The 14,835-nt window shown below is 43.4% G+C and overlaps 1 protein-coding gene across 2 annotated transcripts in view; it reads right to left on the reverse strand.

The window, feature by feature from the left end:
• The window catches only part of SSBP2 (single stranded DNA binding protein 2), a 284,138-nt gene extending 273,751 nt beyond the window's left edge, over window positions 1–10,387 (reverse strand). For both annotated transcript variants that reach the window (XM_065406924.1, XM_065406923.1), the window contains exon 1: window positions 10,312–10,387. In XM_065406924.1, coding sequence (XP_065262996.1) covers window positions 10,312–10,370 — 59 coding nt within the window. In that variant the 5' untranslated portion in view covers window positions 10,371–10,387. The remainder of the gene's footprint in view (window positions 1–10,311) is intronic.
• Between the last annotated feature and the right edge of the window lie 4,448 nt (window positions 10,388–14,835).

Here is a 14,835-nt window from a genome sequence, read left to right on the forward strand (position 1 = left end):
AGATCTTCTCATGGCCATTAATGTAGCCACATGCTGCTATGTTGGACATGTCCAGTGCAACCTGTACGGATCTGAGGGCTATCAGCTATCCTTCAAACATGATGGTCTTTTAGCTCCTTTCTGTGATCTTGAGATAGCCTATCCACAAATTGAGACAGTTTGTCCAGCTGAAATAATTGTATTGGACAGAAGCACTTGATAATTAGCCATGCGCATCTGGAAGATGGCAGATTAATAGACTTTGCCTTCAAACAGGTTCAGGCTCTTTGAGACTTTCTTCCTAGGTGTAGATTTGGGAGCTCTTACCACAAGTGATCCTGGTATTGGCTGGGAATAAGTCCACAAGTTTCTTGGAAGGGACTTGGTATCTCTTCTCAGCTCACTTGGATGTGGCCAGAATTAATGCTGGTGTGCCTCAGGTCTTTCACAATGTCCAACCGTCCCTCATTTATAGGCATGGCAAGCTTGCCAGGCATAGAAGGATGCAAGATGTCCAGGAGTTTGTGAGGCTTCTCCTGCACCACTTCCAGAGGCTCTGCCATATGCGTGATGAGTTCCTGGAATGCCTTTAACTCATTGACTGAAGAAGGCGTCAAGGGACCACAATGGGAGAGGACGAGGAGACTGAAGTGGGGACAAGTTGTTCTTCCCCTTGTAGATGTTGTCCTTGTTATTTTCTTCAGGTTGCCTCTCCAGAATCGGAGGCTGCACTAACTGACATGGCTATGTTGGTTTATATTGCCTCTTTGAGGAGGAGGATCTATCTCTAGAGAGGTCCAATGATATAGGCTTGTGGGAATACAGCTGCACCGCACCCCCACCTTCAGGCATCTAGTAGGGCTAAGGCAAGTATGGGTACTGAAAGGGGAAACACATAGGGATGTACCAGGACAGATGTTCCCTATGAGCCCTAGGTAGCTTCCTGCTGCTCCTTATAGATTCCTTCACAGGAATTCATAGATTCTCTTCCTGCCTCCCACTGTGCTAGCCAAGGAGAAGAGTCCCTACAATGCCCCAGCGGGGATGAAGAAAAGGAGTACACCTCTTCAAAAAAAAAAAAAAAAAGATCATCCCATCAGCCCCCTGGTTCTGTTGTGCTCTCTCTAATTGGGCAGGGAGTGAAATTGGAACTGCAGATAACCTCCTTTACCTGCCATACCAATGACATGATAGCTGATGGTTTAGTTATCACCATACTCAACCTCTCATAAGAATAAAAGAATAACACTTAGCTCTTAGCACTTTTCAGCACTATATCTCAAAATGCTTTACAAAGGCGGTAAACATCATTACCCCCATTAACCGCAGTTTCACAAATGAGGAGACTGTGGCACAAAAGGTCAAGTGACTTGCCCAGAATCACCCAACAGGCCAATGGTCAAGTAGGAACAGAACTCAGGTGTTCTGAGTCCCAGTCTATCCATACAGCTTCACATCCAGGAGGGAAGCCTCTGGTACCAGGCCCACAGATATATCACTTGATCCTATATATGCCCTGGGTAACAATGCACTGGGCACTGAGAACCACAGTGTGGGGGTTGTGCCAGGTACCCAGGCTCCAGGTGCTGAAAGTTCAGTACCAAAAGAGGTGCCGTTCCCAGGTTTAATTGATACCATCAGCACTCTCAACAGTCACCAGCATGCCAGAGGGACCTTTTTCTCAGGATGTGGGATGCCTTTTGATAGTTGAGTCTGAGATGAGTCAGACTTCTGAGTCTTGTGCCTAGACTCAGCTGACATTCGAGAGAGTCACTTATGCCTCAGCTCAACAAAGCGGGTACAGAAGCAGACAACTGGGGTCTCTTAGTCAGTGTAACCCAGAAGCTCAGGGGGAATCTCAGCTCACCAGGGTTCTCATGGAGATCCACGACCACAGGACTGGTGTCCAGCTGTGTCCTTCCTTTTGGTGTCCGAGGAGGCTTACCTAGAGAGCTCCAGGAGGAACAATTTTAAGTTGCTTTCTATAGCTTCTGGGGTCCATTTAGAGAAGAAGCAACATATAGTATTGTTACCTTTTTTTTACCTAATCGGGTAGTCGAAGTTTGGGCCTTGGGGATATTCCAGCTGGGAGCAGAAATTGGTTACAGTCAGGTATTTCTTTGATGCTGTTTTGTTTATTTGCAAATAATGTACAAAGGAATCAAACAGCAGGAAACAGCTTCTTTTGTTTATAGCACCAAGAACATTTTTTTCAGCCTGCACCCTCCCCAGGTTTCTTCCAGGGTCAGACACCATGCTTTCAGCTGCTCCTTCCACCTGTCTCTGTCTCCTAGTCTCTCTCAGGCTTGGTCTACACTTACCCCCCAAGTCGAAGTAAGGTACGCAAATTCAGCTACGTGAATAACGTAGCTGAATTCGACATACCTTACTTCGAACTTACCGCGGTTCAGACGCGGTCCACACGCGGCAGGCAGGCTCCCCCGTCGACTTCGCGGTACTCCTCTCGTCTAGCTGGAGTACCGCAGTCGACGGGGATCACTTCCTGGTTCGATTTATCGCGTCCACACCAGACGCGATAAATCGAACTCGGAACTTCGATCCGCAGCCGTCGAACTACCCAGTAAGTGTAGACTAGCCCTCAGTTTCTGAGTGTTCTACCTTTTTCCTCACACACAAAACATTAACAATACTTAACAAAAGCCCACTTCCCATTCAGTACAAACTCCTGGGTGGGTTCACAGCCTTCTTTTGACTTAGGTGGGGGGGGTTCTGATTAACTCATCCTGACAATTATGTTAATTGAAGGGTGTATTCACATTTAATCTCAAAGAGGTTTGTGATCAAAGCAATCTCCAGTACCTCTCAACACAACAGTACATTGCTCGGGAATGGGTCCTTCTCCTAAACAAAATAGGCACCTAGAGTGCCCATTATTAAGTGGCATTGAAGCCATGAGGGACAAGTTTTAAATCCCAAAGATTTTGCCACTGCTAGAGCCCCAGTTTGGGGTGCATGTTCTAACCTAAAATCTAGAAACTGACTAAAATTAGAATTTGTATTTGTGTGCCTGTATGTTGCCAATAGGCAACAAGACTAACAACACTAAACCAGCACAATGCACAGAGAAGCAGGCACCTCACTGTTAAGGATGTTAAGAATGAACTGAGGAATGGCTGAGCCCATTCCATCTTTTATGCTCTCAGGTGGGGGGAATGAGGGTACACAGGTGTGGCCCCAACAGACACTGTTAGCCAAAGGAATCCAATCTCATGTGCATGGGACACCTGAGCATCAAGAGTGGAATCCATGTGCACAATCACTCAAAGAAGAACCAAAATTTATCAGCTTTACAATTAGGTGTATTATTTTTGTGTCTTCTTGGAACATATAATATGCTTTATTACAGCTGTTGTTCCAATTTTATAAGTTAGCTACCCTCATGTATTTTTGTGTGAGCGCATGTGCATACACCTGCCCGTCTTCTGTTTCTTTCTTTTTGCGGCTATACTTCTTAACATCAGGTTAAAACGGATTAAGCTAAAAGAAATGTTAATACATATCCACTGATTTCCATTAGCTATTGACTGCTTCCTCCAACAAGGTTTAGATTTTTAAACTGGAGCCTCAGCATGCTCTTAACTAAAATGAATGGGAGATTTGCAATTGGCCTCAATGGGACCAGAAGTAAGCCATTACCCTTTTTCAGCAAAGGTTTGCTTAACATTAAAGACAGTATGCAAAAACTTAAAATTGGAATGCACAATCTCAAATCTCTCATGGTGATGAATAACCCAGAAAGAGCATATTTTTAGGGTGGGTTGGGGGAGGAGGGGGAATGAAAAGCGTGAAGAGGGAAAGATGATCTTTTATACTTTAGCTTTTGCCTCCCTCCTCCAGCACAAGATCTCTAGTCCTGCAAAACACTTAAGCACATACTTAAGTTTAGCCCTGTTGAAATCAATAAGACTACTCATGTGCTTAAAGTTATACAATTATTTTAGTGCTATGCTGGAATGAATCTATGTATTTACAACCTCATACAGCTAGTGTCTGCTATTACCACTTGTGTTATATATCTAGAGTGTAATCAGGTTTATAATTGTAATTCAGCCCCTTCAGGGTAATTTAGTCAGAGTTTGAAATACCTATATACTTGAAACCTTTTCTAAGCGCACCTGCTCAGTAATGCACCGATCCTGCATCAGAGTGGTCAATGGCAAACAAATGAAAAACTTTTGTCATTTCCAAAGCATTCTGTATGTGGCCCCCTTTAGATTTGCTACAGTACACAAGAAATTTTGATATAGATAGGGTCCCATAATAGTATTCCTGCAACCAATACATTTATTTTTACAGGCAGCATCCACATACTGTACAAGTCAACCTGATGAATCAAATCAACATGTAAACTCAATTCTAGTAGATTTTTCAGAACAATCTGGATTAACCTGACAATTGTGTTTTCATATTTAGAAATTAAAACTGCCCTTTACAGCCTTAAAAACATTTTAAGATGGCAGGAATCATCGCTATGTCAGCTCTCCAGTATTTATTCCAAATAGTTTTGAAATAAAAAGTTCTACAATGAAGATCTGCTAAGAGGTTTGGCGGGGGAGGAGGGAACCAAACTCAAGAACTTGTTAGTGAGTCAGTGGTCAATTTCAGGCAGAGGAAATTGGCTTTTGCCTTCAGCTCTCAAAAACAAAAATCAGAAAAGTAAAAGAATTGGAGGTGAATTAGATATCACCAAATCCTATAACTCAGGACTTGAGAAACTGACTTACTGACTTCCTAATGATGAGTAGGAAATTTGCCCTGATGAGAGGGATAGGCCTAAAGTATTAGTTTCTTTTAAATCTAACCATTGATTTTTTTAAAATAATAAAATTTACAACCCTTATAGTTGCAAATTTTCATAATGTGAAATGATGTAATGCTGCCTTCCTGAATTTTCAGACAAAATACTCCAGAACTTCTGCTGCTGTTCACAGATTTGTTAGTAACAGCAGAGTCAGAAACAGAAATCACTGGTCAGTTTCACGATTTCTGTGCAGAACCCTGTGGGCACCACTGAAAATTACAGGAATTGTGTTAATCTCACTCTATTGTTGCTTGGGAAATTATTCTGAACCAAGCTAGACACAGTAGCTATTAATCTAAAAGACCCCAAAAAACAGAAGAACAGAGCAGAGAAAACCTCCTTCCTCACAGCAGCAAGCAGGTTCAGAGAAGAAAAAAAGAAAAATCCCCATTTCTCTTCAAGCAACTGGCTGGCAAAGGTCAAATTTGCAAGACACCTACCAGCCAGACTAATACTAAAGATGAGGAGGGTCAAGGACAGCACCTGAATAGAAATGCAAGCACTCTTGCCTTCCCTACAGTTTGGGGGTGGAAGAAAACCTAGGGCCCTCATTAGACCTTTGATCCTAAACCATTAAAGTCAAATGGGAGATTTGCCTTTGACTTAAATGAGCATAGGATCAATCCGTAAGGTAATTTATTTTGGCTCTTCCGTCTTTTGTATTAGCTCTGTCCAGTAGGTTTACCCCTCTGATTAGCAGGCATATGGTAAATTTTTCAACCTCTGCCAACACACCCATATGTCCCACTGGGGGGGAAAAGCACCCTGAAGTCCCTGGTTTAGAGGTTTGCTGATTAACTGCTGAAAGATCCAGAATACTGAAGATATGAACAACTATTTGTGTGCGTTGGGGAACCAAATAGTTTCTCTTCTAAGTCTAATTTTGCCCATGAGTTCTTTTATACTATTTTTGTTCCTTATTAAATGTTTGTAAATACTAATGTAAATAACTCTCTAATGTTCCACTTTATTCAGAAAGAGTGTGGCTTGTAAGTAAAGGTATATAAAGAATCACACAGAATGTAAAAATCTGATCCCGCTCCCACTGAAATCAATTCATGGAGTTTTGTCACTGAGTGAAGTGGGGCAAGGTTCAGGCGTCAACTCTGAATTAATCCACCTCTGATGCAGAGGAGGGAGTCAAGGAAATACATTCTGCCCAAAGGAGACAACAAAAAATGGGTGCTGAGAAAAATTTGAGATCCTTTTCACAATATAGATGAGTCTTATTAGGTCTCGGCACAGCATAAGTAGTCCAGGGGCTACTGTTGAATACAACTTTCCTGTCCATTATGCAAGTGGGGTGGCCTGACCCCAGAATCAAATTGCCATTCTTTCACTAGGATGGCGGGGAGGGGGAGTCTCTCTGGGTTTTTTTTTTCCTTCCATCCATCTTCCCTTTTTAATCTTTGTTCTTCAGAGCTACTCTGTCCTTTTTAGTGTTTTACTTAACTGTGCTATGCCTGTTTGGTGTAGAGTTAAATTCAGATGAAAATATTTAATATCTATTCACTTTAGATTTGTTGATAAGATACTTTAAATGAATGACTTGACCCTGAGGTGAGGTGGGAGAGACAAAGAGAGAGTATAGGAGGAAATTCTCATAATTTTGACACTGAAAACTTGTCAAGGGCTATTATAAGTAATATATTAGACTGAAAATTGTAAAACGTACCTAACATTTTTTCTTTATTTTACTTAAGAAAAATTTAAGAAACATAAAAAAATGGTGTTGATAGCAGCATATAATATAGATTTACCTCCAGGAAAACACCTGACCCTGGGATCAGTCTATATGTCCATTACACTTGATTTAAAAAAAAAAAAAAAAAGGTATGCACAGTTTTCCACAGTTCAAAAATTCTCCATCACTAATAGACTTCTTGTGCAGAATTTCTGTCACCAGGACTCATTTTCTAAGACAAGACCCAACTGTGTAAACTCATGCTACCGTATTTTAAGAAATACTTAATATTAATCCAATTTTAACATGGAAAAAAATGCTTAAAAAGCACAGCTAGTAACAAATCTTCTAGATACTTAAGCATAGATAACTAGATGTGACAGTATATAGTTAAACTAAACAATTTTGCATTCTACAAACTTTCCCAGATATTGGTCTCTATCACAGTGTGTGATCATATGTGTGTGTGAGAGAGACAGACACCCCATTGCAGCAATCGCCAATTTTTTTAAAGCATTCAGTATAAAAAAAGCTATGTTGCAACCATCGCAAATTCCTCTTAGGAAACATTATAGCAAATTCACATATTTCTTGTTTCAAAACTATACTCTTTTATAACAGCAATTAACTTTAATATAATTATTTGTCACAGTCTACTGTGATTAAATAAATACTTTACATCAGTTGAGTCAAACATCCTTCTTATTCCTATGGTTTTCAAATCAACACAACTTCATTCATATGTTGGAAAGAGGTTTCCCTCTGTAGGGATACTCTTCTTGATCTGATGACAAATGTTCTCAGTAGAACCAGAGTCAGACATCTATTCCGGGGAAAATACCATAACAAAGACAAAACCAAAATTTTACAGACCTAGGGAAGGAAAAATATCTAGTAATGCATCTTGCTCTACTGATAAGGAACTTGAAAACATCTAGTGCAAAAATTCTGAAAGGTGTGTGTGTGTGTATATATATATATATATATAAATAAATGACACTCCACAGCAGTAGCTAAGTTTACTTCTGAATTCTAAATTATTTTCATCCATAAATGTAGCCAACAAAAATACTGTGTAGTAATCACTCAGTCAATGGTTTAAAAGCGATCCACCTGAAATGTTGTACATTCATAAGGTAATCCTTACATGAGTAGTACAGATTTCCAGCTGCTAGCTGTAATGAATGGGAGATGGAATGTATTTAAATCAAATAGCACCATCTAGCAGGCCCCCCATAACTTCACGTAGGAGGGTAGTTATTACTTGGTGATAGCTCAGTTTGGCAGGCCTCACTTGTAGAAGAATATTAAGGATTTTTATAATGCAAATTAAAGTAGTATTGCCTTATTGGTACAAAAGTTTGGAGGAAAAGTAAAATAGAAAAAAATATAAATTTTAAAGTTTCAGCCCAAAGATTAAAAAAAAACAATACTGCAAAATCTTCATAATGCAAGCCATACAGGAAGTAAAACTAAACTATATCTACAAGGTCATCATTCTGAAAGTCAGATTCATCTGAGGATCCCCTTACAGATTCAACAGCAAGATAATATTAGTTGGTTGGATTTTAGCAATTTGCAAAGTAGATGACACACAGTGGTAAGTACCAGGCACAAAACAGCTGAAATTCTTCTACAATTTCTCTACACAAGTCAAACAAAATGATGTTTGTCCTAATGTATGAGTATTTAACTCTTTTTGCAAAACATTTTTGCAAGAAGCACCAACAGTTGATTAGCCTGTCCAAGTTCTGTCTCAAACCCCATACCAGCAATTCTCATTTCTTGTCAACAATTCCCTATTACAAAGTTATACATATAGTTCCCAAACATCACGCAATAACAGTGCTTTAAATCTCTTCAAGCATCTCCCTCTCCTTTGTCTTTCAGCAAAGATGCCTGGCCTGCTACTGCTCTAGGAAGTGTGTGTGTGCCAGCCTCTGGAATTAGGAAGTGCTGCTCCTCTAAAATACTGCAACAAGAAAAACTTTTAGGTGAAGGTTCAAGACAAACCGCCTGAAGGAAACTCATCAGTCATGCCCGGACTATTCAGTTTCATGTTAAACGCAATTCTAGGGTGGTGTGCAATGTGATGTGCAATGTGATTTCTGCACAAGACATATACAAATAGTTTTTCTGGCTGGAGGTCCCCTTGCCCCCTCAACGGCTTTATCCTGAGCTTTCACAGGCTGCAGCAGACGGACTGAATGGTCCTGGCCATAAGAATTGAAGCCACATACTATATACTCTTCCTTCTCCCCCTCTGCTGTACTAAGCCCATCACACATGGGCTCTTCCTCCTCCTTCACAGTAAGCACCTCCTGTCTGTGCTTCACCAATCTTAATAATGCAAACCAAGGCTGCAAGTACAGCAAACTTAAAGGAACACCATCAACTTGAAAGTCACATTTCTGTCTAAGCATGTTGTACCTACTATAATTACCAGTAATATCTAACAGTACTATAACTGAAGGAAGCTAGCCAAGTCACTTTATTTCTCCATATTTTTCCAGTTTATTTATTTTGTGCATTTGGTTGTGCTGTGTATAGTCAGTTTCACTGTTTCCCCTGTACATTCAGTCAGTTTCTCCCTCTCTGAAAAGATATTTGTAAACATAACCAGGTGAACAGAAATACACCTATACAATTTATTTTAAAGGATGTTTTTAAAAAGATCAAGCTATGATATTCAAAGGGGGCTCCTCAAAAACATTTTTTTAAGATTAGTCAGTTTTTATAAATTCAAGTTCTTGGTGTCCCTTTAACCTGTGTGTTGGGGATACAGGGGAAAGGGATGCCTCATTGACATAGGACAGAGAGCCATCTAAATTGTCACTGGCTGCACTGTTGGCACCATCCCACCACACACATACAACTACACAAAAGCCCCCCACAAAAAAGTCAGTACCATCTCCCCTTCTTCCCCAAACCAACAGGCGCTCATAATATCTCTGTATTCCTGCTACACAACCCCCTTTTCCCTTTCTCCTCAAACCACAACATCCCCACTAATCCCTTTTCCCCACCCACAACCCCAGTTTCACTCCCAAAGAACAATACACACACACACCCAGCCCTTCCTCCCCTACACACAGTAACCCGCTCTCCTGCCCCCACCCTGGGGAGGGATGTGGCTGGGAGAACACATCAGGGCTCTGGCGGGGAAGGGCAGGGGGAGATACTAGGTCCTGATAAAAAGTTGAGAGCTGCAGAGTTACAGGCAGCACAGGGAGCTTCTGCCTCTCCCACCACAGCGGCGCCCCCCAGCAGCACAGGCTAGGCTCTTTGTTACCAAAGTTAGTCCAACACTTCCCACCGGCACAGACCCCCTTTGAGGACGGGGGCAGGGGAGGGGGGACCTCCCCCAACCTTCCGCTCCCTGCCCTAGACCCTGACCCTCCAAAGCGAGGGGCTCAGCCGCGCTGCACCCCCACCCTACAATGCGCGGGGCTCAACCATCACCTGCCTTTCACCCCGCGACGGGCGAGGGGTTCGGGCGCCTCCTGTCCCACCTCCCTGCCAAGCGCGGGGAACGCAGACGCTCCTGCCTCCGCCACCCCCCAGAAGCGAGAGCAGCTCACAACCCTCCTGGCCCCTTCCCCCAGCTTGCCAGCGAGGGGCTCGTACACCCAACTCCTAACCCTCGGGTCCTCCGCACCCCAAGCCCTGGCTGCCCCACTCCGGCTCCCCGCTGGCTCCCCTCCGCTCCGCGAGCGTGCGCGCGACCCTCTCTCCGGCGAGCAGGAAAGTTACTTTGTGCAGGGTCTGTGCGGGTGTGTGCGCCCCCCGCCCAGTCCGACTGTGCGGTCCGGCGGGCTGTACTCACTTCTCCCTGGCCTGGCTGTCGGACGGGACGCTGCTGTTGCTCTTGCCTTTGCCGTACATGCCTGCAGAGAGCTCCGACTGTCACGCACCTGTCAACCCATCACAGCCTCCCCGGGAACAGCCCCGTCACCATGGAGACACTGCCACACACACACCCCATTGGCCCGCTGCACGTTCGGGCACGCCCCCAACACAGTGATTGACAGGCGGAGACCAGGACAGGCTGCTCCCTCCTCCTCCCCGCTTCCCCCACCCCTCGGCTCCTCCTCCCCCTCCCCTCTCGCGCTCTCCCTTCCTCGGCGCAAGGGGGAATTTGAAACGGTTCTAGAAGGATTTTAAACAACTGGCTGTTCTGTGCGCTCGGCAACCCCCCTCCGCCGCTGCCGGAGAGGGAGCGCGCTGGGGAGAGAGGGAAAGTGCGGACTGGACTCCGCAGCCAGCGGCACCCGGCAGCTTCAGGCCCTCCCCCACCGCCCAGCCAGCGGCACGGGCAGCTTCAGCCCCCTCTCCCCACGGCCATCTAATCAACCGTCCTCTCCCCCTCCCCCTCCCGCTCTGCTCTACCACCCACAGGCCGCCGCGCCGGGCAACGAGACCTGCCCCACGGCTCAGCCAGCGGCATGCGCGTTACCCCGGCCCTGGTGTTCAGCGGGGGAAGTGAGGCCCCCCACACAGCCGCCTCAGCCCCCCCCAACAGCCGCCTCAGCCCCCCACTGCTCAGCACCCACCACAGCCAGCCTCAGCCCCCCCCCCCCACTCAGCCCCCTGCCCCCAACTGCTCAGCCCCCACCACAGCCAGGCTCAGCCCCCAGCCCCCCACTGCTCAGTCCCTAGCACAGCCAGCCTTAGCCCTCCCTCCACTGCTCAGCCCCTGCCCCCCCCACAGCTCAGCCCCCTGCACAGCCAGCCTCAGCCCCGTGCCCCCCATTACTCAGCCCCCAGCACAGCCAGTGTCAGTTCCCCCCCATTCAACCCCATGCCCACCCCATGGCTCAGCCCCCAGCACAGGCTGCCTCTGTCCATCCCCTGTCCCCCCCCCCCCCCCCCCCCCGCACTTCACAGTGACTAACACAACCAGTCTCAGCCCCCTCACTCTCCACTCCCCTGCTCAGCATGGCCTGCCTCAGACCCCTGTCCTCTTCCAAAACTTTTTTTTTTTTAAACAATTTCCTGTTACAACTGTGGATAGTCTTTTTCTGGGGCCTAATCCATGATTTTGAATGTTTGGGGTTGGCAATACTACTTACATTTGGAAGGTGTTCGATGGAGAGCAACAACAGTCTAGCCCTGCCCTGCCTGTGGAGAGCAGCAGCAACAGACTAGCCCTGCCCTTCCTATTAATCAAATTAAAAGAAAGGGTCTCAACACACAATGTCCTGTGAACCAAAACTGTAGGATTTAGAACAGATTTAGTAACTCCCATATAAAGTATATTAAGAGAAATGATGTACTTTTTTTAAAGCTACACCAGGGACATCATTTTCATATGAAGACTCTCACCATTATTATTGTTTACTATTTGTCTTATGGTAGCACCCAGAAGTTTCAGTCAGAATGGGGGCCCTATTGTGCTTAAAGAGCACAAGAGCAGCCATACTGAGTCTGACAATGGCCGTTGCCAGATGCTTCACAGGAAGTGAACAGAACTGGGCAATGTATCAAGTGATCCATCCTCTTTCATCCAGTCCCAGCTGCTAGCAGCCAGAGGTTTAGGATCACCCAGAAAGGGGGTTGTGTCTCTGACTATCTTGGTTAATAGCAATTGATGGACCTATCCTCCATGAACTTCTCTAATTCTTTTTTGAACTCAGTTATATTTTTGGTCTTCACCACATCCCCTGGTAACCATAGGCTGGAACTAGGGATGCTGCTGCATCTCCTAGCTTGAAGTGGTTTCAATGATATACAGAGTTTACAGTTTGGTTCAATGACTCTTAGCACCTCCACTGTACAAATTGTTCCAGTACCTCTGCTGGCAATGAGTTCCACAGACTGACTGTGTGTTATGTGAAGAAGTACTTCCTGCTGTTTGATTTAAACCTGCTGCCTATTAATTTCATTGAGTGACCCCTGGTTCTTGTGTTATGTAAAGGGGTAAATAACACTCATTCACTTTCTCCACACCACTCATGATTTTATAACCTCTATCATATCCCCCCTCAGTTGTGTCTTTTCCAACCTGAACAGTCACAGTCTTTTTAATCTCTCCTCATATGAAAGCTATTCAATACCCCTCATGATTTTTGTTGTTTTTCTCTGTACTTTTTCCAACTCTAATACATCTTTTTTGAGATGGGACAACCAGATGGGCCCAAGGAATGGGCATACTATAGATTTATATAGTGACATGATATTTTCTGTCTTATTATGAAGCTCTTTCCTAATGGTTCCTAACATTCTGCTATCTTTTTTGATTGCCGCTGCATATTGAGCAGATGTGTTCAGGGAACTATCTAAGAGCTATTTCTTGAGTGTAATGGCTAATTTAGACCCCATCATTTTGTATGTATAGTTGGGATTATGTTTTCCAATATGCACTATTTTGCATTTGTCACCATTGAATTTGATCTGGCATTTTCTTGCCCAGTCACCCAGTTTGAGATCCCTTTAACTAGTTACTGATCCTTGAGAGGACCTTCTTTCTTTTCCCATTACTGCTTACTTTGCACTTTGGTGACTGGACTTGCCAGAGTTTATGCTCCTTTCTATTGTCCTCAAAAAGATTTGACTTCCAATTTTTAAAGGGTGTCTTTTGTCCCTAACTGCCTCTTTTATGTTGTTGTTTAGCCATGGTGGCATTTTTTTGCCCCTCTTATTGATTTTTTTTATTTGGAGTATACATATAGTTTGAGCCTCTATTATGGTGGGTTTTTTTTAAAGTTTCCATGCAGCTTACAGGCATTTCACTCTTGTGACTGTTTCTTTTAATTTCCATTTAACAAACCTTGTTTTTGTGTAGTTCCCCCTTTTGAAGCTAAATGTTACTGTGGTGAGTTTCTTTGGGTATTTTCCCCCCTACATGGATGTTAAATTTAATTTCATTATGGTTGCTATTACCGAACGGTAATGCTTGGTGCTTTACAAGCATAGGTCCTGATCTTACAGACCCCTGTCCCTGGGCTTCAGACCCCAAGCTCTAGCCCAAGCCTAAAGGTCTACACAGCTCTTTTTAGTGGCATAATGCGAGCCCGAGTCTGTATACCCAGTCTGGAAACATCTAATCTCCTTTGGAAGTTTGTTCCATAACCAGATTTCCTCAATTGAGAAAGCTGTGTCCCCAGCTTTCACATATTGCATTCAGGGTAATGTGCAAATGTCTCAGCAGCTCATAGATCGAAATTTGGCCTTTAATGTAGTTGAGGTTTGATCCATTAGGGGTGAGATGAACTATGAAAGGGTGGGAATGAACAACTAAGAATGAGCAAAATGAGTAGGGTACCAATAACACTTTTATAAATTGTAAAACTCATTCTTCTGGATCCCCCATGTCTAGTAATGAAATTCAGAAGATAGTGTCAGAACAGTGCTTTGAGATCCTCCAGTGAAAGGCATATAGAAGTATTATTACTTAATTAGGGTGTATGAAAAGAACCAAAATACTCATAGGACTTTGTCTGAGATTTGCCAAGTTAACATCACAACTGCCCTCACAAGACTGCTATCATCTTGTATTATGTGTTATCAATACAATGCAAACAAAACATTATCACATGGATACAAACGTTTGTTTAGTAAACAGATAGATTAACATGAAAACATCCACACAGTCTTATGAAGTTTTGTGTCATTAGTCCTCTTTAAAAAGTATTTACACATGTACATAAAACATATTTGTGCCCTTGCTCAAATCATTTTGAGTACAAACACTGTTCTTTGCAGCAGCATTGCATCTCATGGGACCAATATTGTAATTAATGAGATTTGAAACACATATACTGAGACAAATTAAGATCCTAATATAAAAAAAATGAAGATCCATTGTTTTTGTTTAAAAGGGGATGGGGGTTACTTTAAAGCTTCTTAGTCCAAAACTGGAAAGGAATTCACAATGTATTTTTAGAGTGTTATAAAAAATCTCTTACATAATGCTGATTAATTCTTAGGTTTGAAGGAAGAGCACCAGGCTTTGTGTGTCAGAGTGTTGACCAGCTGAGCCACTGAGGGAATGGTTTAAGATTTTTTTTAACTTCTAGATATAGAATGCTGCAATTATTCAACTATTACAGGATTTAGCTTTTGTTTGGGCATCTATGAAGATTGCTCTGTTCCTGGAATCTGCATCTTATTCTTGGAAGTCTTTATCATTTTAAAACATATGTTATATTATATCACCCTGCCTGAGATATAGGATAGCTGCAAACCATTTTTTCTTTTGCTTTTCTTTTACTGCAGCTAGTTATGTTGTGGAGTAGTGTTAAGAATGTCTGCAGTGGCACATTATCAGTGCAGCTCTGTCATAATGGCTGTTACTTCTGTAGAGCCACTAGTGCTCCACTTTCTTTATATGTTTATTATAATGATGTGA

Source organism: Emys orbicularis, chromosome 6, assembly GCF_028017835.1.
Source record: "Emys orbicularis isolate rEmyOrb1 chromosome 6, rEmyOrb1.hap1, whole genome shotgun sequence".
Classification (NCBI taxonomy): Eukaryota; Metazoa; Chordata; order Testudines; family Emydidae; genus Emys; species Emys orbicularis.